The following is a 24,689-nucleotide window of genomic DNA, read 5'->3' on the forward strand; positions in this document are numbered from 1 at the left end:
TTGAGAACATGGTTGTTGTTCAATAATAAAATTAATCCTCAAAAATACAACTTGCCTAATAATTCTGCACTCCCTGTAGAACTCTTGAATGTAAAGATAAATTGTGGCCCTCTGAGCCGAAAAAAGTCTTTCAGGATGCTGTTCAGGCAATGTCACAGCTTACTCCTCAAATGTCCCAAGCTTCATTGGTGTCACAGTGCCCTGCAGCTCCTCTCAGCCTCCTGGATGAGTTTTTGCCTGCAGATTTTGCTACTCCGATATCTTCTGCGGCATTATCTGCTTTTCCTGTTTCAGGGAAACGCAAGAGGAAGACTAAGCATTTATCAGATGCTAAGATGTCTGTTTCAGCTGCTAATATGCAGGTTCTCCTTCCTCATAAGTCTGTTGGGGAGGATACCTTGGTAGTTTCTGAGGGTGTGATCTCAGATTCAGAGAATGTAACTCCTTTGCCTGATACTGAAGAAGTTAACCTCAGATTTAAGCTTGAACACCTTCATGTCCTGTTGAAAGAGGTATTGGTTACTTTGGACGACTCGGATTCTTCTGTTGTCAACCCTAAAAAATCTAGTAAACCTAATAAATACTATGATGTTCCTTCCTCAGTGGAAGTGTTTCCTGTTCCTGACCGTGTTACAGAGATTATTTCACAGGAATGGGAGAAGCCATGGACTCCTTTTTTCCCTTCTATTTTTAAAAATGTTTCCTATTGCTGATTCTAAAGTTGATGGAGCTATTTCTACTTTGGCTAAGAGAACTACGTTCCCTATAGAGGATAGTTGTTCTTTTAAGGATCCCATGGACAAGAAGTTGGAGGCTTATTTAAAAAAGATGTATGTTCATCAGGGTCTTCAATGGCAACCTGCAGTTTGTATTGCCACTGTAACAAGTGCAGCGTCTTATTGGTTGAATGTCTTGTCTGACTCTATTTAAGAAGAGTCTTTATTAGAGTAAATCCAGGATAGGATTAAGGCTCTTAAATTAGCCAATTCCTTTATTTCTGATACAAGTTCAGACTTGGAGCCAAGATGTCTGATTTCACTGTCTTAGCTCGCAGGACTTTGTGGCTTAAATCTTGGTCGGCTGATGTTACCTCCAAGTCTAAGCTTTTGTTGCTTTCTTATAAGGGTAAGATCTTTTTTGGACCTGGTCTGGCAGAAATTATTTCTGAAATTATGGGTGGAAAGGGGTCTTTTCTTCCTCAAGATAAGATTAGACCTAAGGGGTCTAATTATATATGTGCGGACAGAAATGATCCGCTGTAGCGAACCATGTCCGCCGCACATTGATAAATGCCGACAGGATACACGGTCGGTATTTATCTTTGCACCAGCAGTTATTGTGAACTGCTGGTGCAATACCGCCCCCTGCAGATTTGCGGTCAATCGGGGCTGTCGATCAACCCGATCGTACATAATCGGGCAGATTGCTATACGCCGCCTCAGAGGCGGCATATGAGTTTAGGAGCAGCGCTCTTAAGACCACTGCTTCTTAACTCCCGTTTCCCGCGAGCCTGAAGGCTCACGCGGAAACAGGGAGAACAGGGGCCATTCGGCCCTTGTTAAATAGACCCCCTATGTCATCATGAAGGCTCTGCCCCCCGTCTGGGATCAGATCAAGTGAGGGGCAGACTTTCCCTGTTTTGTCAAGCCTGGATACTAGATTTCCCAGTTCCTTGGGCTGTGGACATAATATCTCAGGGTTACAAGATAGATTTCAAATCCTTTCTTCCCAATGGCAGGTTCCACCTTTCCAGACTATCTGTAGCTCAGGTAAAAAGAGAGGCATTCTTGAACTGTGTTCAGGACCTTTTTAACCTCGACGTGATTATTCCAGTTCCAATAAAGGAAACAGGGTCTAGGGTTTTATCCAAAAAGAGGGAACATATAGTTTATTCTTAGATTAGGGGGTGTTTTTTTTTTTTTTTTTTTGGGGGGGGGGGGGGCTTTTTTATTTTCATAGGGATTAGCTTTATTTTTTTGCATAATATGGTTTATTTTTTTTTCTCTAATGCTAGCCTTTTTTATTTTGTGTAATTTTAGATTAATGTAATCTTAGGTTGTTTTTTTTTTTTTAAGGTACTGTTAGGATTTTTTAATTTAATTGTTATGTAGTATTTTATTATTTTATGTAATTAAGGGGTTAATTTAGGGCGTGTTAAGTTAGGGGGCTTAGTTATTTCTGTTGTGGGGGTTGGCATTTTAGGTGTTAATAGGTAAATTAGATTTAATGCGTTGTGGGGTTGGCAGATTAGGGGTTAATAAATTATTTAGTTTGCAATGTGAGGGAATGGCGGATTAGGGGTTAATAGATGTATTGAGTTTGATGTTGGTGTTGGTGGATTTAGAGGTTAATAATTTTATTGTCTTTTTTCTTAATACTTCGTGCGGGCGGTCATTATTAATTTTTTTTAATATTTATTGTGTGCGGTTAGTTTTTTTTTTGTAATGCTCCGTTTGCCTTCGCTGCATCCCGGTGGATTCCGAAAATGGCAGGTTGGTGAAAGATTCCACCTGTGGTGGATTCCTTCACCACCCTGACATTTTCAGAATCGGTTGATTCTTTCACCACCCTGACATTTTCGGAATCCACCGGGATGCAGCTTCACTGCATCCAGGTGAATTCTTTTGGCTGCGTGCACAGCCAAAATTCCTTTGAGGATGCGTGCACAACTGGCGACACTGACGGACGCGTTACAAACGCAATTACAGTATATATATATATATATATATATATATATATATATATATATATATATATATATATATATATATATATATATATATATATATATATATATATATATATATATATATATATATATATATATATAGAGAGAGAGAGATATATATATATATATATATATATATATATATATATAGAGAGAGATATATATATATAGAGAGAGATATATATATAGAGAGAGATATATATATAGAGAGAGAGATATATATATAGAGAGAGAGATATATATATAGAGAGAGAGATATATATATAGAGAGAGAGATATATAGAGAGAGAGAGATATATAGAGAGAGAGAGATATATAGAGAGAGAGATATATAGAGAGAGAGAGATATATAGAGAGAGAGATATATATAGAGAGAGAGATATATATAGAGAGAGAGATATATATAGAGAGAGAGATATATATAGAGAGAGAGATATATATAGAGAGAGAGATATATATAGAGAGAGAGATATATATAGAGAGAGAGATATATATAGAGAGAGAGATATATATAGAGAGAGAGATATATATAGAGAGAGAGATATATATAGAGAGAGAGATATATATAGAGAGAGAGATATATATAGAGAGAGAGATATATATAGAGAGAGAGATATATAGAGAGAGAGATATATATAGAGAGAGAGATATATATAGAGAGAGAGATATATATAGAGAGATATATAGAGAGAGAGAGAGATATATAGAGAGAGAGAGAGATATATAGAGAGAGAGAGATATATAGAGAGAGAGAGATATATATAGAGAGAGAGAGATATATAGAGAGAGAGAGATATATAGAGAGAGAGATATATATATATAGAGAGAGAGATATATATATATAGAGAGAGAGATATATATATAGAGAGAGATATATATATATAGAGAGATATATATATATATATATATATAGAGAGAGATATATATATATAGAGATATATATATATATATATATATATATATAGAGAGAGAGATAGAAAGAAAGAAAAAGAGAGATATAGAGAGAGAGATAAAGAGAGATAGAAAGAAAGAGAGAGAGCGCGATAGAGATATAGAGAGCGAAAAAGATATAGAGATCTATCTATTCACAGAGAAAGTTCAGCACTCACTCACAAGCTCTCAGCTAAGATTAAAAGCAAAAATGGAAGAGTTAGTTACCGTATCTGGCCAAATGGGACAAGTCCAGGTACCACGTCAAGGTCTCTTCCAAAACCTGAGTCCCTAAACAGCCACACAATGCAAGCTCTCAATCCAACAAACTGGGAGCAAGTGAAGGATGCACAGGCTAATGTAATCTCCCTAGACATATACAAAACACGGAAGGGGACTGCACTTTGACCAGACTGGATACACATCACACACATACACACACGGCGCCTAGATTTTTAATAATTAGAAATATATTTAAGTGGGAAAGGTATCTGAGGCTGTGCAAAGTTTTGACCTACCCCAAGAATACAATAGTATAGCATGAAGAAAAGTAAAATAAATTAAACAAATAAGAACTAGAATGTCTCTTGTGAAGTAAATGTACCCAAAAATGTATTTGCAATATGTTTAAAAACATAAATACAATACTATAACTGAACATCATCACTAGCTGAGCCTCTTTTTATTTTGCTTTAGGTTTAATGATATACATGTTCCAGTAAGACTAGAAAGTGTGAAATTTGCCAGTCATTGTTTAATGAACCATCCTGACCTAGCTAAAGATCTTACTGGTAAGTTGTTTTGGTTAATACTTAAATATACCCTTTTAATGGTTTTGGAATGATTAAATATGTTTTGTAGACTTGCACTGTTATATTACAAAAAAAAAAAGATCTACCAAATGCTGTTGTATAGATGCTTATCTTGTTGATCTTAAATATGTGTGGCAAGCTCCCACTTTTATCTTTCTAAGATGTGAATTATTTCCATTGTTGAAAATATGGATTAAAGGGACACTGAACCCATTTCTCTTAAGTGTATCCAGTCCACGGATCATCCATTACTTGTGGGATATTCTCCTTCCCAACAGGAAGTTGCAAAAGGATCACCCACAGCAGAGCAGCTATATCGCTCCTCCCCTCACTGCCATATCCAGTCATTCTCTTGCAACTCTCAACTAAGATGGAGGTCGTAAGAGGACTGTGGTGTTTTATACTTAGTTTATTTCTTCAATCAAAAGTTTATTTTTAAATGGTACCGGAGTGTACTGTTTATCTCAGGCAGTATTTAGAAGAAGAATCTGCCTGCGTTTTCTATGATCTTAGCAGAAGTAACTAAGATCCTTTGCTGTTCTCACATATTCTGAGGAGTGAGGTAACTTCAGAGGGGGAATAGCGTGCAGGTTTTCCTGTAATAAGGTATGTGCAGTTAAAATATTTTTCTAGGGATGGAATTTGCTAGAAAATGCTGCTGATACCGAAGTAATGTAAGTAAAGCCTTAAATGCAGTGATAGCGACTGGTAGCAGGCTTATTAATAGAGATACATACTCTTATAAAAGTGTATTTTAAAACGTTTGCTGGCATGTTTAATCGTTTTTTACATATGTTTGGTGATAAAACTTATTGGGGCCTAGTTTTTTCCACATGGCTGGCTTGAATTTTGCCTAGAAACAGTTCCCTGAGGCTTCCCACTGTTGTAATATGAGTGGGAGGGGCCTATTTTGGCGTTTTTTGCACAGCAAAAATTACAGACACAGACATCCAGCTTCTTCCTGCATGTTCCAGGACTTCTCTGGAGGGCTCAAAAGGCTTCAAAAGTTGTATTGAGGGAGGTAAAAAGCCACAGTAGAGCTGTGGCAGTTGTTGTGACCGTTTAAAAAACGTTTTTGTCATTTGTTATTCCGTTTTTGGTATTAATCCATTTGCAAGTGGGTGCAATGCTCTGCTAACTTATTACATACACTGTAAAAATTTCGTTAGTGTAACTGCATTTTTTCACTGTTATTTCAAAATTTGGGAAAATTTGTGTTTCTTAAAGGCGCAGTAACGTTTTTTATATTGCTTGTAAACTTGTTTTAAAGTGTTTTCCAAGCTGGCTAGTCTCATTGCTAGTCTGTTTAAACATGTCTGACACAGAGGAACCTACTTGTTCATTATGTTTGAAAGCCATGGTGGAGCCCCATAGGAGAATGTGTACTAAATGTATTGATTTCACCTTAAACAGTAAAGATCAGTCTTTATCTATAAAAGAATTATCACCAGAGGGTTCTGTCGAGGGGGAAGTTATGCCGACTAACTCTCCCCACGTGTCAGACCCTTCGCCTCCCGCTCAGGGGATGCACGCTAATATGGCGCCAATTACATCAGGGACGCCCATAGCGATTACCTTGCAGGACATGGCTGCAATCATGAATAATACCCTGTCAGAGGTATTATCTAGATTGCCTGAATTAAGAGGCAAGCGCGATAGCTCTGGGGTTAGGAGAGATACAGAGCGCGCAAATGCTGTAAGAGCCATGTCTGATACTGCGTCACAGTATGCAGAACATGAGGACGGAGAGCTTCAGTCTGTGGGTGACATCTCTGACTCGGGGAAACCTGATTCAGAGATTTCTAATTTTAAATTTAAGCTTGAGAACCTCCGTGTATTGCTTGGGGAGGTATTAGCTGCTCTGACTGTAACACAGTTGCAATTCCAGAGAAATTGTGTAGGCTGGATAGATACTATGCAGTGCCGGTGTGTACTGACGTTTTTCCTATACCTAAAAGGCTTACAGAAATTATTAGCAAGGAGTGGGATAGACCCGGTGTGCCCTTTTCCCCACCTCCTATATTTAGAAAAATGTTTCCAATAGATGCCACTACACGGGACTTATGGCAGACGGTCCCTAAGGTGGAGGGAGCAGTTTCTACTTTAGCAAAGCGTACCACTATCCCGGTTGAGGACAGTTGTGCTTTTTCAGATCCAATGGATAAAAAATTGGAGGGTTACCTTAAGAAAATGTTTATTCAACAAGGTTTTATTTTACAGCCCCTTGCATGCATTGCGTCTGTCACTGCTGCGGCGGCATTCTAGTTTGAGGCCCTGGAAGAGGCCATCCAGACAGCTCCATTGAATGAAATTATTGACAAGCTTAGAACGCTTAAGCTAGCTAACTCATTTGTTTCTGATGCCATTGTTCATTTGACTAAACTAACGGCTAAGAATTCCGGATTCGCCATCCAGGCGCGTAGGGCGCTATGGCTTAAATCCTGCTCAGCTGACGTGACTTCAAAGTCTAAATTACTCAACATTCCTTTCAAGGGGCAGACCTTATTCGGGCCTGGCTTGAAGGAAATTATTGCTGACATTACTGGAGGCAAGGTTCATACCCTTCCTCAGGACAGGGCCAAATCAAAGGCCAAACAGTCTAATTTTCGTGCCTTTCGAAATTTCAAGGCAGGAGCAGCATCAACTTCCTCCGCTTCAAAACAAGAGGGAACTGTTGCTCATTTCAGACAGGCCTGGAAACCTAACCAGTCCTGGAACAAGGGCAAGCAGGCCAGAAAGCCTGCTGCTGCCCCCAAGACAGCATGAAGGAACGGCCCCCTATCCGGAAACGGATCTAGTGGGGGGCAGACTTTCTCTCTTCGCCCAGGCGTGGGCAAGAGATGTTCAGGATCCCTGGGCGTTGGAGATCATATCTCAGGGATATCTTCTGGACTTCAAAGCTTCTCCTCCACAAGGGAGATTTCATCTTTCAAGGTTATCGTCAAACCAGATAAAGAAAGAGGCATTCCTAAGCTGTGTGCAAGACCTCCTAGTAATGGGAGTGATCCATCCAGTTCCGCTGACTGAACAAGGACAGGGATTTTATTCAAATCTGTTTGTGGTTCCCAAGAAAGAGGGAACCTTCAGACCAATCTTGGATCTAAAGATCTTAAACAAATTCCTAAGAGTTCCATCATTCAAAATGGAAACTATTCGGACCATCCTACCCATGATCCAAGCGGGTCAGTACATGACCACAGTGGACTTAAAGGATGTCTACCTTCACATACCGATTCACAAAGATCATCATCGGTTCCTAAGGTTTGCCTTTCTAGACAGGCATTACCAATTTGTAGCTCTTCCCTTCGGGTTGGCCACTGCCCCGAGAATTTTTACAAAGGTTCTGGGCTCACTTCTGGCAGTTCTAAGACCGCGAGGCATAGCGGTGGCTCCGTATCTAGACGACATCCTGATACAGGCGACATCCTGATACAGACGTCAAGCTTTCAAATTGCCAAGTCTCATACAGAGATAGTTCTGGCATTTCTGAGGTTGCATGGGTGGAAAGTGAACGTGGAAAAGAGTTCTCTATCACCACTCACAAGAGTCTCCTTCCTAGGGACTCATAGATTCTGTAGAGATGAAAATTTACCTGACGGAGTCCAGGTTATCAAAACTTCTAAATGCTTGCCGTGTCCTTCATTCCATTCCACGCCCGTCAGTGGCTCAGTGCATGGAAGTAATCGGCTTAATGGTAGCGGCAATGGACATAGTGCCATTTGCGCGCCTGCAACTCAGACCGCTGCAATTATGCATGCTAAGTCAGTGGAATGGGGATTACTCAGTTTTGTCCCCTCTACTAAATCTGGATCAAGAGACCAGAGATTCTCTTCTCTGGTGGCTTTCTCGGGTCCATCTGTCCAAGGGTATGACCTTTCGCAGGCCAGATTGGACGATTGTAACAACAGATGCCAGCCTTCTAGGTTGGGGCGCAGTCTGGAACTCCCTGAAGGCTCAGGGATCTTGGACTCAGGATGAGAAACTCCTCCCAATAAATATTCTGGAGTTAAGAGCAATATTCAATGCTCTTCTAGCTTGGCCTCAGTTAGCAACACTGAGGTTCATCAGATTTCAGTCGAACAACATCACGACTGTGGCTTACATCAACCATCAAGGGGGAACCAGGAGTTGCCTAGCGATGTTAGAAGTCTCAAAGATAATTCGCTGGGCAGAGTCTCACTCTTGCCACCTGTCAGCGATCCACATCCCAGGCGTAGAGAACTGGGAGGCGGATTTTCTAAGTCGTCAGACTTTCATCCGGGGGAGTGGGAACTCCATCCGGAGGTGTTTGCTCAACTGGTCCATCGTTGGGGCAAACCAGAACTGGATCTCATGGCGTCTCGCCAGAACACCAAGCTTCCTTGTTACGGATCCAGGTCCAGGGACCCGGGAGCAATGCTGATAGATGCTCTAGCAGCTCCTTGGTTCTTCAACCTGGCTTATGTGTTTCCACCGTTTCCTCTGCTCCCTCGACTGATTGCCAAAATCAAACAGGAGAGAGCATCGGTGATTCTGATAGCGCCTGCGTGGCCACGCAGGACCTGGTATGCAGACCTAGTGGACATGCCATCTCTTCCACCATGGACTCTGCCTCTGAGGCAGGACCTTCTAATACAAGGTCCTTTCAATCATCCAAATATAATTTTCTCTGAGACTGACTGCATGGAAATTGAACGCTTGATTCTATCAAGGCGTGGCTTCTCCGAGTCAGTCATTAATACCTTAATACAGGCTCGAAAGCCTGTCACCAGGAAAATCTACCATAAGATATGGCGTAAATATCTTTATTGGTGTGAATCCAAGAGTTACTCATGGAGTAAGGTTAGGATTCCTAGGATATTGTCCTTTCTCCAAGAGGGTTTGGACAAAGGCTTATCAGCTAGTTCTTTAAAAGGACAGATCTCTGCTCTGTCTATTCTTTTGCACAAGCGTCTGGCAGAAGTTCCAGACGTCCAGGCATTTTGTCAGGCTTTGGTTAGGATTAAGCCTGTGTTTAAAACTGTTGCTCCCCCGTGGAGCTTAAACTTGGTTCTTAAAGTTCTTCAGGGTGTTCCGTTTGAACCCCTTCATTCCATTGATATTAAACTTTTATCTTGGAAAGTTCTGTTTTTGATGGCTATTTCCTCGGCTCGAAGAGTCTCTGAGTTATCTGCCTTACATTGTGATTCTCCTTATCTGATTTTTCATTCAGACAAGGTAGTTCTGCGTACCAAACCTGGGTTTTTACCTAAGGTGGTTTCTAACAGGAATATCAATCAAGAGATTGTTGTTCCATCATTGTGTCCTAATCCTTCTTCAAAGAAGGAACGTCTTTTGCATAATCTGGACGTAGTCCGTGCCTTGAAGTTGTACTTACAGGCTACTAAAGATTTTCGTCAAACATCTGCCCTGTTTGTCGTTTACTCTGGACAGAGGAGAGGTCAAAAAGCTTAGACAACCTCTCTCTCCTTTTGGCTTCGGAGCATAATACGCTTAGCCTATGAGACTACTGGACAGCAGCCCCCTGAAAGGATTACAGCTCATTCTACTAGAGCTGTGGCTTCCACCTGGGCCTTTAAAAATGAGGCCTCTGTTGAACAGATTTGCAAGGCTGCGACTTGGTCTTTGCTTCACACCTTTTCAAAATTTTACAAATTTGACACTTTTGCTTCTTCGGAGGCTGTTTTTGGGAGAAAGGTTCTACAGGCAGTGGTTCCTTCCGTTTATGTTCCTGCCTTGTCCCTCCCATCATCTGTGTACTTTAGCTTTGGTATTGGTATCCCACAAGTAATGGATGATCCGTGGACTGGATACACTTAACAAGAGAAAACATAATTTATGCTTACTTGATAAATTTATTTCTCTTGTAGTGTATCCAGTCCACGGCCCGCCCTGTCCTTTTAAGGCAGGTCTAAATTTTAATTAAACTACAGTCACCACTGCTTCCTATGGTTTCTCCTTTCTCGTCTTGTTTCGGTCGAATGACTGGATATGGCAGTGAGGGGAGGAGCTATATAGCAGCTCTGCTGTGGGTGATCCTCTTGCAACTTCCTGTTGGGAAGGAGAATATCCCACAAGTAATGGATGATCCGTGGACTGGATACACTACAAGAGAAATTAAGTTATTAGGTAAGCATAAATTATGTTTTTTTTTTTTTTCTGATTCAGATAGAGCATGAAATTTTAAGCAACTTTCTAATTTACTCATAATATCAAATTTTCTTTGTTGTCTTGCCATCTTTATTTTAAAAGCCGGAATGTAAATCTTAGCAGCCAGCCCATTTTAGGGTTCGTGCCATGGATAGCGCTTGCTTATTGGAGACTTACATTTACCCACCAATAAGCAAGCATAACCCACCTTTTGAGCATTTCTCTTGCTGTGAATATTTGTAAACATGAGACCTAGGGTATGCACTCACAGATCTTTCAGAAAAATCAGTTTCTGGTATCATATATTTATCAGTAGTAGGCTACTTTTTAACTAAACCTCTGTCTGCAAACTGTGCAGCTGCATTACTTCAGCGAGGTACACACTATACTATCAAAATTAAAAAAAATAATTTTTTTTTGGTTGGTAGCAGCGGGGAACCTCCTATAGTGCTTATTGTTCACACATAATAGAAAGACAGTGAGTAGTTTGTATGCTTATAACTCATTTACTTTTTATTTTATTTTAAATAGCTTCTTTTGCCTGTATATTCCTCTGTCTAAACCGAAAATATGAATAGCAAACGCTTGCCCTGTATAAAAGCTATGTAACTAGTAGATTAATCTCACAGTGGGGTAGTGCATAATAGATATTTCTTTCATGTAATTGGCAAGAGTCCATGAGCTAGTGACGTATGGGATATACAATCCTACCAGGAGGGGCAAAGTTTCCCAAACCTCAAAATGCCTATAAATACACCCCTCACCACACCCACAATTCAGTTTTACAAACTTTGCCTCCTATGGAGGTGGTGAAGTAAGTTTGTGCTAGATTTCTACGTTGATATGCGCTTCTCAGCATGTTGAAGCCCGGTTCCTCTCAGAGTACAGTGAATGTCAGAGGGATGTGAAGTGAGTATCACCTATTGAAATTCATCTCCTACCTCCCTTTTCAGATCGACGATATACTCTTATATACCATTACCTCTACTGATTACAGTTTCAGTACTGGTTTGGCTATCTGCTATATGTGGATGGGTGTCTTTTGGTAAGTATGTTTCATTTACGTAAGACACTCTCAGCTATGGTTTGACACTTTATATATAAAGTTCTAAATATATGTTTGTACTTATATTTGCCATGATTCAGGTTTATCAGTATATTTCCTTTTTGCAGAAATGCTTTATATATATTTATATATTTCTTTCATATTAGCAAGAGTCCATGAGCTAGTGACGTATGGGATATACATTCCTACCAGGAGGGGCAAAGTTTCCCAAACCTCAAAATGCCTATAAATGCACCCCTCACCACCCCCACAATTCAGGTAATCTTCTTAGACCTGCTATATCTTTGGCTGATGTTGCTGCAGCTTCAACTTTTTGGTTGGAAACCTTAGCGCAACAAGTAACACATCATGATTCTCATGATATTATTATTCTTCTTCAGCATGCTAATAATTTTATCTGTGATGCCATCTTTGATATTATCAGAGTTGATGTCAGGTTTATGTCTCTAGCTATTTTAGCTAGAAGAGCTTTATGGCTTAAGACTTGGAATGCTGATATGGCTTCTAAATCAACTCTACTTTCCATTTCTTTCCAGGGTAACAAATTATTTGGTTCTCAGTTGGATTCTATTATTTCAACTGTTACTGGTGGGAAAGGAACTTTTTTACCACAGGATAAAAAATCTAAGGGTAAAAACAGAGCTAATAATCGTTTTCGTTCCTTTCGTTTCAACAAAGAACAAAAACCTGATCCTTCATCCTCAGGAGCAGTTTCAGTTTGGAAACCATCTCCAATCTGGAATAAATCCAAGCCAGCCAGAAAGGCAAAGCCTGCTTCTAAGTCCACATGAAGGTGCGGCCCTCATTCCAGCTCAGCTGGTAGGGGGCAGGTTACGTTTTTTCAAAGAAATTTGGATCAATTCTGTTCACAATCTTTGGATTCAGAACATTGTTTCAGAAGGGTACAGAATTGGTTTCAAGATGAGACCTCCTGCAAAGAGATTTTTTCTTTCCCGTGTCCCAGTAAATCCAGTAAAAGCTCAAGCATTTCTGAATTGTGTTTCAGATCTAGAGTTAACTGGAGTAATTATGCCAGTTCCAGTTCAGGAACAGGGGATGGGGTTTTATTCAAATCTTTTCATTGTACCAAAGAAGGAGAATTCCTTCAGACCAGTTCTGGATCTAAAAATATTGAATCGTTATGTAAGGATACCAACGTTCAAGATGGTAACTGTAAGGACTATTTTGCCTTTTGTTCAGCAAGGGAATTATATGTCCACAATAGATTTACAGGATGCATATCTGCATATTCCGATTCATCCGGATCATTATCGGTTCCTGAGATTCTCTTTTCTGGACAAGCATTACCAGTTTGTGGCTCTGCCGTTTGGCCTTGCTACAGCTCCAAGAATTTTTACAATGGTTCTCGGTGCCCTTCTGTCTGTAATCAGAGAACAGGGTATTGTGGTATTTCCTTATTTGGACGATATCTTGGTACTTGCTCAGTCTTTACATTTAGCAGAATTTCATACAAATCGACTTGTGTTGTTTCTTCAAGATCATGGTTGGAGGATCAATTTACCAAAAAGTTCATTGATTCCTCAGACAAGGGTAACCTTTCTGGGTTTCCAAATAGATTCAGTGTCCATGACTCTGTCTTTAACAGACAAGAGGCGTCTAAAACTGATGGCAGCTTGTCGAAACCTTCAGTCACAATCATTCCCTTCGGTAGCCTTATGCATGGAAATTCTAGGTCTTATGACTGCTGCATCGGACGCGATCCCCTTTGCTCGTTTTCACATGCGACCTCTTCAGCTTTGTATGCTGAATCAATGGTGCAAGGATTACACAAAGATATCTCAATTAATATCTTTAAAACCGATTGTTCGACACTCTCTAACATGGTGGACAGATCACCATCGTTTAATTCAGGGGGCTTCTTTTGTGCTTCCGACCTGGACTGTAATTTCAACAGATGCAAGTCTCACAGGTTGGGGAGCTGTGTGGGGATCTCTGACGGCACAAGGAGTTTGGGAATCTCAGGAGGTGAAATTACCGATCAATATTTTGGAACTCCGTGCAATTTTCAGAGCTCTTCAGTTTTGGCCCTTTCTGAAGAGAGAATCGTTCATTTGTTTTCAGACAGACAATGTCACAACTGTGGCATACATCAATCATCAAGGAGGGACTCACAGTCCTCTGGCTATGAAAGAAGTATCTCGAATTTTGGTTTGGGCGGAATCCAGCTCCTGTCTAATCTCTGCGGTTCATATCCCAGGTGTAGACAATTGGGAAGCGGATTATCTCAGTCGCCAAACGTTGCATCCGGGCGAATGGTCTCTTCACCCAGAGGTATTTCTTCAGATCGTTCAAATGTGGGAACTTCCAGAAATAGATTTGATGGCGTCCCATCTAAACAAGAAACTTCCCAGGTATCTGTCCAGATCCCGGGATCCTCAGGCGGAGGCAGTGGATGCATTATCACTTCCTTGGAAGTATCATCCTGCCTATATCTTTCCGCCCCTAGTTCTTCTTCCAAGAGTAATCTCCAAGATTCTGAAGGAATGCTCGTTTGTTCTGCTGGTAGCTCCGGCATGGCCTCACAGGTTTTGGTATGCGGATCTTGTCCGGATGGCCTCTTGCCAACCGTGGACTCTTCCGTTAAGACCAGACCTTCTGTCACAAGGTCCTTTTTTCCATCAGGATCTGAAATCCTTAAATTTAAAGGTATGGAGATTGAACACTTGATTCTTCGTCAAAAAGGTTTCTCTGACGCTGTGATTAATACTATGTTACAGGCTCGTAAATCTGTATCTAGAGAGATATATTATAGAGTCTGGAAGACTTATATTTCTTGGTGTATTTCTCATCATTTTTCTTGGCATTCTTTCAGAATTCCGAGAATTTTACAGTTTCTTCAGGATGGTTTAGATAAAGGTTTGTCCGCAAGTTCCTTGAAAGGACAAATCTCTGCTCTTTCTGTTCTTTTTCACAGAAAGATTGCTATTCTTCCTGATATTCATTGTTTTGTACAAGCTTTGGTTCGTATAAAACCTGTCATTAAGTCAATTTCTCTTCCTTGGAGTTTGAATTTGGTTCTGGGGGCTCTTCAAGCTCCTCCGTTTGAACCTATGCATTCATTGGACATTAAATTACTTTCTTGGAAAGTTTTGTTCCTTTTGGCTATCTCTTCTGCCAGAAGAGTTTCTGAATTATCTGCTCTTTCTTGTGAGTCTCCTTTTCTGATTTTTCATCAGGATAAGGCGGTGTTGCGAACTTCTTTTTGAATTTTTACCTAAAGTTGTGAATTCCAACAACATTAGTAGAGAAATTGTGGTTCCTTCATTATGTCCTAATCCTAAGAATTCTAAGGAGAAATCGTTGCATTCTTTGGATGTTGTTAGAGCTTTGAAATATTATGTTGAAGCTACTAAATCTTTCAGAAAGACTTCTAGTCTATTTGTTATCTTTTCCGGTTCTAGAAAAGGTCAGAAAGCTTCTGCCATTTCTTTGGCATCTTGGTTGAAATCTTTAATTCATCTTGCCTATGTTGAGTCGGGTAAAACTCCGCCTCAGAGAATTACAGCTCATTCTACTAGGTCAGTTTCTACTTCCTGGGCGTTTAGGAATGAAGCTTCGATTGATCAGATTTGCAAAGCAGCAACTTGGTCCTCTTTGCATACTTTTACTAAATTCTACCATTTTGATGTATTTTCTTCTTCTGAAGCAGTTTTTGGTAGAAAAGTACTTCAGACAGCGGTTTCAGTTTGAATCTTCTGCTTATGTTTTTCGTTAAACTTTATTTTGGGTGTGGATTATTTTCAGCAGGAATTGGCTGTTTTTATTTTATCCCTCCCTCTCTAGTGACTCTTGTGTGGAAAGATCCACATCTTGGGTAATCATTATCCCATACGTCACTAGCTCATGGACTCTTGCTAATTACATGAAAGAAAACATAATTTATGTAAGAACTTACCTGATAAATTCATTTCTTTCATATTAGCAAGAATCCATGAGGCCCGCCCTTTTTTTGTGGTGGTTATGATTTTGTATAAAGCACAATTATTCCAATTCCTTATTTTATATGCTTTCGCACTTTTTTATCACCCCACTTCTTGGCTATTCGTTAAACTGAATTGTGGGTGTGGTGAGGGGTGTATTTATAGGCATTTTGAGGTTTGGGAAACTTTGCCCCTCCTGGTAGGAATGTATATCCCATACGTCACTAGCTCATGGACTCTTGCTAATATGAAAGAAATGAATTTATCAGGTAAGTTCTTACATAAATTATGTTATATATATATATATATATATATATATATATATATATATATATATATATATATAAAAATAAAATTCTTACTTGAGGTTTTCAAATTGACTTTCTAAATTGTGGGCTGTATTAGGCTCGCAAGAGCGAAAAATGGTATAATTTATTGCGTCATTCTTGGCGCAAGCCTTTTTTGCGCGAAAAGTATGTTTGTTGATGCTAATTCGTCATTTCCGGCGTCTTAGTTGGCTCGGAGTCTTTTCACGAGGTTGCGTCATCTATGACGCTCGAGTTCCAGACGTTTTTGACGCCAAAAAATGTTTTTCAGTTGTGGGTGTCATACTTGGTGCTAAACATTTTTTCATTATTTTTTTTATTCCTTTTGCCTCTGTTCTTTTTTTCTATGTCAGAGGCCTATTTTGTTTGCATTTTTTTCCCATTCCTTAAACTGTCATATAAGGAAATTGATCATTTTGCTTTATATGTTGTTTTCTCTTTTATATACTGCAAGATTTCTCAATTTGATCCTGTCTCAGAATCTACTACTGGAATCCTGCTGCCTGATATTGGTTCTACCAAAGCTAAGTGCATTTGTTGTAAACTTGTGGTAACAGTTCCTCCAGCTGTGGTTTGTAATAGTTGTCATGATAAACTTTTACATGCAGAGAATGTTTCCATCAGTAGTAGTTCATGATGCTGGTCCATCAACATCTAATGCTCAGGATATTCCTGTAAATTTAAGAGAATTTATTTCTGATTCCATTCAGAAGGCTTTGTCTGCCATTCCGCCTTCTAATAAACATAAAAGGTCTTTTAAAACTTCTCATAGAGTTGATGAATTTTCTAATGACCGACAACATACTGATTTATCTATCTCTGATGAGGATCTGTCTCATTCAGAGGATCCTGCCTCAGATATTGACACTGACAAATCCTCTTATTTATTTAAAAAGGAGTATATTTGTTCTTTATTAAAAGAAGTGTTGATTGCATTAGATATGGAGGAGACTAGTCCTCTTGATACTAAAACTAGTAAACGTTTAAATTCGGTTTATAAACCTCATGTAGTTATTCCAGAGGTTTTTCCAGTTCCTGATGCTATTTCAGATATGATTTCTAAGCAATGGAATAGACTGGGTACTTCTTTTACTCCTTCTTCAAGGTTTAAAAAATTGTATCATTTGCCTACTGATAGATTGGTGTTTTGGGAAAAGATCCCCAAAGTTGATGGGGCCATCTCTAAATTTGCTAAACGTACAACTATTCCTATAGAAGATAGTACTTCTTTTAAGGATCCTTTAGATAGGAAGCTTGAATCTTATCTAAGGAAAGCTTATTTATGTTCAGGCCATCTTCTTAGGCCTGCTATTTCTTAGGCTGATGTTGCAGCTGCTTCAACTTTTTTGTTTGGAAACTTTAGCGCAACAAGTATCAGATCATAATGTGTATAGCATTGTTAAATTAATTCAACATGCTAATAATTTCATTTGTGATGCCATTTTTTATATCGTCAGAATTGATGTTAGATATATGTCTTTAGCTATTTTAGCTAGAAGAGCTTTATGGCTTAAATCTTGGAATGCTGATATTACTTCTAAATCGACATTGCTCTCTCTTTCTTTCCAAGGTAATAAATTATTTGGTTCTCGGTTGTATTCTATAATTTCAACTGTCACGGGGGGGGGAAGGGAGTTTTTTTGCCTCGGGATAAAAAAATCTGAGGGCAAATTTAAAGCTTCTAGCCGTTTTCGTTCCTTTCGACAAAATAAGGAACAGAAACCTAATCCTTCCCCTAAGGAATCAGTCTCCAATTGGAAGCCTTCCTCAATCTGGAATAAATCCAAGCCATTTGAGAGATCTAAACCAACCCCCAAGTCCGCATGAAGGTGCGGCCCTCATTCCAGCTCAGCTGGTAGGGGGCAGATTAAAATTTGTCAAGGATGCTTGGATAAAATCAGTCCAAAATCATTGGATTCAGAACATTGTCTCTCGGGTACAGAATAGGTTTCAGAGTAAGACCGCCTGTGAGAAATTTCTTTCTCTCACACATTCCAGTGAACCCAGAGAAAGTGCAGGCTTTCCTGAAGTGTGTTTCAGACCTGGAGTTATCTGGGGTAATCGTGCCTGTTCCTTTTCAGGAACAGGGTCTGGGGTTTTATTCAAATCTGTTCATTGTCCCAAAGAGAGAAAATTCATTCAGACCAATTCTGGATCTAAAAGTCTTGAATCGTTATGTAAGAGTACCAACATTCAAAATGGTGACTATAAGGACTATTCGGCCTTTTGTTCAGCAAGGGCATTATATGTCCACAATAGACTTACAGGATGCATATCTTCATATTCTGATTCATCCAGATCACTATCAGTTACTGAGATTCTCTTTTCTAGACAAGCATTACCAATTTGTTGCTCTTCTTTTTGGCCTAGCGACAGCTCCAAGTATCTTTTCAAAGGTTCTCGGTGCTCTACTCTCTGTAATCAGAGAGCGGGGTATTGCGGCGTTTCCTTATTTGACGATATCTTGGTACTTGCTCAGTCTTTATGTTCTGCAGAATCTCACACGAATCAACTAGTGTTGTTTCTTCAAAGACATGGTTGGAGGATCAATTTACCAAAAAGTTCTTTGATTCCTCAGACAAGGGTAACCTTTTTAGGTTTCCAGATAGATTCAGTATCCATGACTTTGTCTCTAACAGTCAAGAGACGTCTGAAATTGGTTGCGGCCTGTCAGTCTCTATCGTTTCCTTCAATAGCTATGTGCATGGAGGTTTTAGGTCTCATGACTGCAGCATCGGACTCGTTTTCACATGAGACCTCTTCAGCTTTGTATGCTGATCCAGTGGTGCAGGGATTATACAGGGATATCACAATTTATATCCTTAGATCCGAATGATCGACTATCTCTGATTTGGTGGTTAGGTCACCATCGTTTAGTTCAAGGGGCCTCTTTTGTTCGTCCAACCTGGACTGTGATCGCAACAGATGCGAGTCTTTCAGGTTGGGGAGCTGTCTGGGGTTCCCTGACAGCACAAGGGGTTTGGAAATCTCAAGAGGCGAGATTACCAATCAATATTCTGGAACTCCGTGCGATTCTCAGAGCTCTTCAGTTTTGGCCTCTATTGAAGAGAGAGCCATTTATTTGTTTTCAGACAGACAATGTCACAACTGTGGCATATGTCAATCAGGGTGGGACTCACAGTCCTGAAGCTATGAAAGAAGTATCCCAGATACTTGTTTGGGCAGAATCCAGCTCCTGTCTAATTTCTGTGGTTCATATCCCAGGTATAGACAATTGGGAAGCAGATTATCTCAGTTGTCACGCTTTACATCCGGAAGAGTGGTCTCTTCACCCTGATGTGTTTTTTCAAATTGTTCAGATGTAGGAGCTTCCAGAAATAGATCTGATGGCATCTCATCTAAACAAGAAACTTCCCAGGTATCTGTCCAGATCCAGGGATCCTCAGGCGGAAGCAGTGGATGCATTGACCCTTCCTTGGAGTTATCAACCTGCCTATATTTTCTTTCATGTAATTAGCAAGAGTCCATGAGCTAGTGACGTATGGGATATACATTCCTACCAGGAGGGGCAAAGTTTCCCAAACCTCAAAATGCCTATAAATACACCCCTCACCACACCCACAAATCAGTTTTACAAACTTTGCCTCCTGTGGAGGTGGTGAAGTAATCATTAAATTACTTTCTTGGAAAGTTTTGTTTCTTTTGGCCATCTCTTCTGCTAGAAGAGTTTCTGAATTATCTACTCTTTCTTGTGAGTCTCCTTTTCTGATTTTTCATCAGGATAAGGCGGTGTTGCGAACTTCTTTTAAATTTTTACCTAAGGTTGTGAATTCTAACAACATTAGTAGAGAAATTGTGGTTCCTTCATTTTGTCCTAATCCTAAGTATTCTAAGGAAAAGTCGTTGCATTCTTTGGATGTAGTTAGAGCTTTGAAATATTATGTTGAAGCTACTAAGGATTTCCGAAAGACTTCTAGTCTATTTGTTATCTTTTACGGTTCTAGGAAAGGTCAGAAGGCTTCTGCCATTTCTTTGGCATCTTGGTTAAAATCTTTGTTTCATCATGCCTATGTCGAGTCGGGTAAAACTCTGCCTCAAAGGATTACAGCTCATTCTACTAGGTCAGTTTCTACTTCCTGGGCGTTTAGGAATGAAGCTTCGGTTGATCAGATTTGCAAAGCAGCAACTTGGTCTTCTTTGCATACTTTTACTAAATTCTACCATTTTGATGTGATTTCTTCTTCTGAAGCAGTTTTTGGTAGAAAAGTACTTCAGGCAGCTGTTTAAGTTTGATTCTTCTGCTTATAATTTCAGTTTTTTTCATTATAAGATTTAAACTTTATTTTGGGTGTGGATTTTTTTCAGCGGAATTGGCTGTCTTTATTTTATCCCTCCCTCTCTAGTGACTCTTGCGTGGAAGATCCACATCTTGGGTATTTATTATCCCATACGTCACTAGCTCATGGACTCTTGCTAATTACATGAAAGAAAACATAATTTATGTAAGAACTTACCTGATAAATTCATTTCTTTCATATTAGCAAGAGTCCATGAGGCCCACCCTTTTTTGTGGTGGTTATGATTTTTTTGTATAAAGCACAATTATTCCAATTCCTTATTTTTTATGCTTTCGCACTTTTTTCTTATCACCCCACTTCTTGGCTATTCGTTAAACTGAATTGTGGGTGTGGTGAGGGGTGTATTTATAGGCATTTTGAGGTTTGGGAAACTTTGCCCCTCCTGGTAGGAATGTATATCCCATACGTCACTAGCTCATGGACTCTTGCTAATATGAAAGAAATGAATTTATCAGGTAAGTTCTTACATAAATTATGTTTTTCCGCCTCTAGTTCTTCTTCCAAGAGTGATTTCCAAGATCATCATGGAGCAATCATTTGTACTGCTGGTGGCTCCAGCATGGGCTCACAGGTTTTGGTATGCAGATCTTGTTCGGATGTCCATAAGATTATAATTAACTTTCTGAAAATATTCTGTTAGATCACCAGTTCATCTCTCTAGTTTCTTCCTTCCTTCATCCATCTTGGACAGGAATAACAGATTACTTGTAATATACACAAGATGAATCTCTAATCAAGTTGTACACTCGATATTTGAGAATATTATGGTATCGGGAAACTTTGATTTGTATATTTATACAAGAGCTTTAATATATGCTAATAACTAACACAGTACTCGGTGAACACAGTTTATTTACAACAGCTCAGTGGATTTGAGGGGATCTGCGATCTATTTGAACTGTTTAATATCTATCACAGACACGGTATATACTGGTTATACTATGACCAATACAAAGCACTAATATAGTTAGTAATCTATGTATGTGGTAGTAACATACCAACTGTTGCAGGTGATTGTTGCAAACATTTGTTTGCCCATCATATATCCACAATATACTTTATTTTAACCGCTACATAGTAGCATAACAGCTGATGCAATGTTATCAATTTTAGCTCTTGTTTAGGAATTAGAAGATTTACATAGCTAAGTTGCCGATTTTATATTTATGAGCATATTACTATATTTGGTAGCTTATATGTGGTTTTTGATCTGTATATTTATTCAAGAGCTCTGACTAATTGCAAGGCCATTTGTCACTGTTGCTGAATGAAAACATATGATAAATATCAGCTAAATTTTCCTTGTTAGATGGTCATATCCAACAGTACTGTCTCGGCAACAGTGATCAATCGTTTCACACTAAATTAGTGACTTTATTTACAATTCAAGTCTAATGGTTCCAGATTGTTTTTAATTGATTCCACGATTTTAAAATATTCTAATAAAGTTGTGATGTTTTAATTTCTCTTGTAAGATATATCGAGTCCACGGATTCACCCTTACTTGTGGGATATTCTCCTCCCCTACAGGAAGTGGCAAAGAGAGCACCCACAGCAGAGCTGCCTATATAGCTCCCTCCTTATCTCCACCCCCCCAGTCATTCTCTTTGCCTACTCTAAGTAACTAGGAAGTGCAGAGCGAGTGTGGTGACAAATGTTAGTTTTTTATTTCTCAAACAAAAGTTTGTTATTTTAAATGGTGCCGGTGTGTACTATTTATTCTTTGGCAGAAAAAGAGATGAAGATTTCTGCAAGGAGGATTATGATCTTAGCACTTTGTAACTCAGATCCACTGCTGTTCTCACAAGGGCTGAAGAGTACAGGAAAACTAAAGTTGGGGGAACGGTTTGCATGCTAAGCTGCATATGAGGTATGTTCAGTCTGTTTTTCTAGTCAGACTGTGTTTTTTCTAGAAAAGGCTGGCAATATCCCCATGGGGAAAGGGTAAGCTGTATTCAGACACTTGGATAGGAATTTCAGCTTACTTGAAGGGCTCATTTGTTACTGGTGACACTGTTAGGAAAAAATGTTTTTTGTTTGTTCAGTAAATGATGCAATTATAATGTTTTTTTGAAGGGACTGAAGGGGTAATTGTGGCTTGTGTTAGGGGTTTTTAACCCACATGGTTAATTAAGAGACACTCAGGTGTTTTTCTAATAGGCCTCAAAACATTGAGTGAGGTGGGAGGGGCCTGTTTTCGGGCCTCAGTTGCACAGTTTCTTTTTTTAAGAGTCATCCAACTGCTTTTCTAGAGGTTCCTGTTGTGTTTGAGGGCTGTAAAGGAGGTTTTTTCCCCACAAATCGTTCTGAAGGGCAGGTAGGCGCCACAACAGAGCTGTGGCAAGGTGCTGAAAGTCTTTTTTACCGGTTTTGACGTTTTTTTCAATCCGGTTTTGCCATTAAGGGGTTAATTTTTTATTTGCATAGTTGCCCAATCCAAGTCAGCCTGGAGACCTAACCAGGCTTGGAACAAGGCTGTAAGATACTACTGTAAAAATGTTGTTAAGTTTACTGCGTTTTTACACTGTTTTGCAGAACTTGTGCAGCTTTTTTGCTCAGGAAAAATCCTGAGCTGTCTCACGCTTTAGTAGCCGTTTCTGATATGCCCTCACAATGCTCTGAAGGGGCGAGGGATTTGTTATCTGAGGGAAAAATTTCTGATTCAGGAAAGACGCTTCCTCAGACAGATTCTGATATGACGGCCTTTAAATTTAAGCTTGAACACCTCCGCTTATTGCTTAGGGAGGTATTAGCAACTCTAGATGATTGTGACCCTATAGTGGTCCCAGAGAAATTGTATAAAATGGATAGATACTTAGAGGTTCCTGTTTACACTGATGTTTTTCCAGTCCCTAAGAGGATTGTGAATATTATTGCTAAGGAGTGGGATAGACCAGGTATTCCGTTCACTCCCCCTCCTGTTTTTAAGAAAATGTTTCCCATATCTGATACCATAAGGGTCTCATGGCAGACAGTTCCTAAGGTGGAGGGAGCTATTTCTACTGTCTAAGCATACAACTATACCTATCGAGGACAGTTGCGCTTTCAAAGATCCTATGGATAAAAAATTAGAGGGTCTCCTGAAGAAAATTTTTGTTCATCAATTTTTTTTTCTCCAACCTATTGAGTGCATTGTTCCTGTAACGACAGCAGCTGCTTTCTGGTTTGAGGCTCTAGAAGAGGCTCTTCAAATGGAGACTCCATTAGAGCCGATTATGGACAGAATTAAGGCACTTAAGTTGGCTAATTCTTTTATTACTGATGCCGCTTTTCAACTGGCTAAATTAGCGGCAAATAATTCAGGTATTGCCATTTTAGCACGCAGGGCGTTATGGCTTAAGTCCTGGTCTGCTGATGTGTCATCTAAATTTAAACTTTTGAACATTCCTTTCAAAGGTAAGACCCCATTCGGGCCTGAACTGAAGGAGATTATTTCAGACATCACTGGAGGGAAAGGTCATGCCCTCCCTCAGGATAGATCAAATAAGATGAGGGCCAAACAAAATAATTTTTGTTCCTTTCGGAACTTTAAGAGTGGTCCCGCTTCAGCTTCCTCTGCTACAAAGCAAGAGGGGAATTTTGCCCAATCCAAGTCAGCCTGGAGACCTAACCAGGCTTGGAACAAGGGTAAACAGGCCAAGAAGCCTGCAGCTGCCTCTAAGACAGCATGAAGGGGTAGCCCCCTATCCTGGACCGGATCTAGTAGGGGGCAGACTATATCTCTTTGCTCAGACTTGGGCGAGAGATGTTAAGGATCCCTGTGCTTTAGAAATTGTGTCCCAGGGATATCTTCTGGATTTCAAGGGCTCCCTTCCAAGGGGGAGATTTCACATTTCTCGATTGTCTGTAAACCAAACAAAGAGAGAGACGTTCTTACGCTGTGTAGAAGACCTACATACCATGGAGGTGATTCGCCCAGTCCCAAAGGAGGAACAGGGGCTAGGGTTTTATTCAAACCTTTTTGTGGTTCCCAAGAAATATGGTCTCGGGAGGAAGCTCTCCTCCCGATAAACATTTTAGAACTGAGAGCGATTTTCAATGCGCTTCAGGCGTGGCCTCAGCTTGCTGCGGCCAAATTCATCAGGTTTCAGTCAGACAACATCACGACTGTAGCTTATATCAATCATCTGGGAGCAACAAGGAGTTCTTTAGCGATGATGGAGGTAACTAAAATAATCCGGTGGGCAGAGGATCACTCTTGCCATCTCTCAGCAATCCACATCCCAGGAGTAGAGAACTCGGAGGCGAATTTTCTAAGTCGTCAGACTCTTCATCCGGGGGAGTGGGAACTCCATCCGGAGGTATTCGCCCATCTTATTCAGCTATGGGGCACACCAGAATTGGATCTGATGGCGTCTCGTCAGAATGCCAAACTTCCTCGTTACGAGTCCAGGTCCCGGCATCCCAAGGCAGTACTGATAGATGCTCTAACAGTGCC

The 24,689-nt window shown here is 39.9% G+C and overlaps 1 protein-coding gene across 1 annotated transcript in view; it reads left to right on the plus strand.

The window, feature by feature from the left end:
- The window catches only part of PDS5A (PDS5 cohesin associated factor A), a 1,179,407-nt gene that overhangs the window by 354,411 nt on the left and 800,307 nt on the right, over positions 1–24,689 (plus strand). The window contains exon 10 of the mRNA XM_053700274.1: positions 4,355–4,449. Coding sequence (XP_053556249.1) covers positions 4,355–4,449 — 95 coding nt within the window. The remainder of the gene's footprint in view (positions 1–4,354; positions 4,450–24,689) is intronic.

Source organism: Bombina bombina, chromosome 2, assembly GCF_027579735.1.
Source record: "Bombina bombina isolate aBomBom1 chromosome 2, aBomBom1.pri, whole genome shotgun sequence".
NCBI lineage: Eukaryota > Metazoa > Chordata > Amphibia > Anura > Bombinatoridae > Bombina > Bombina bombina.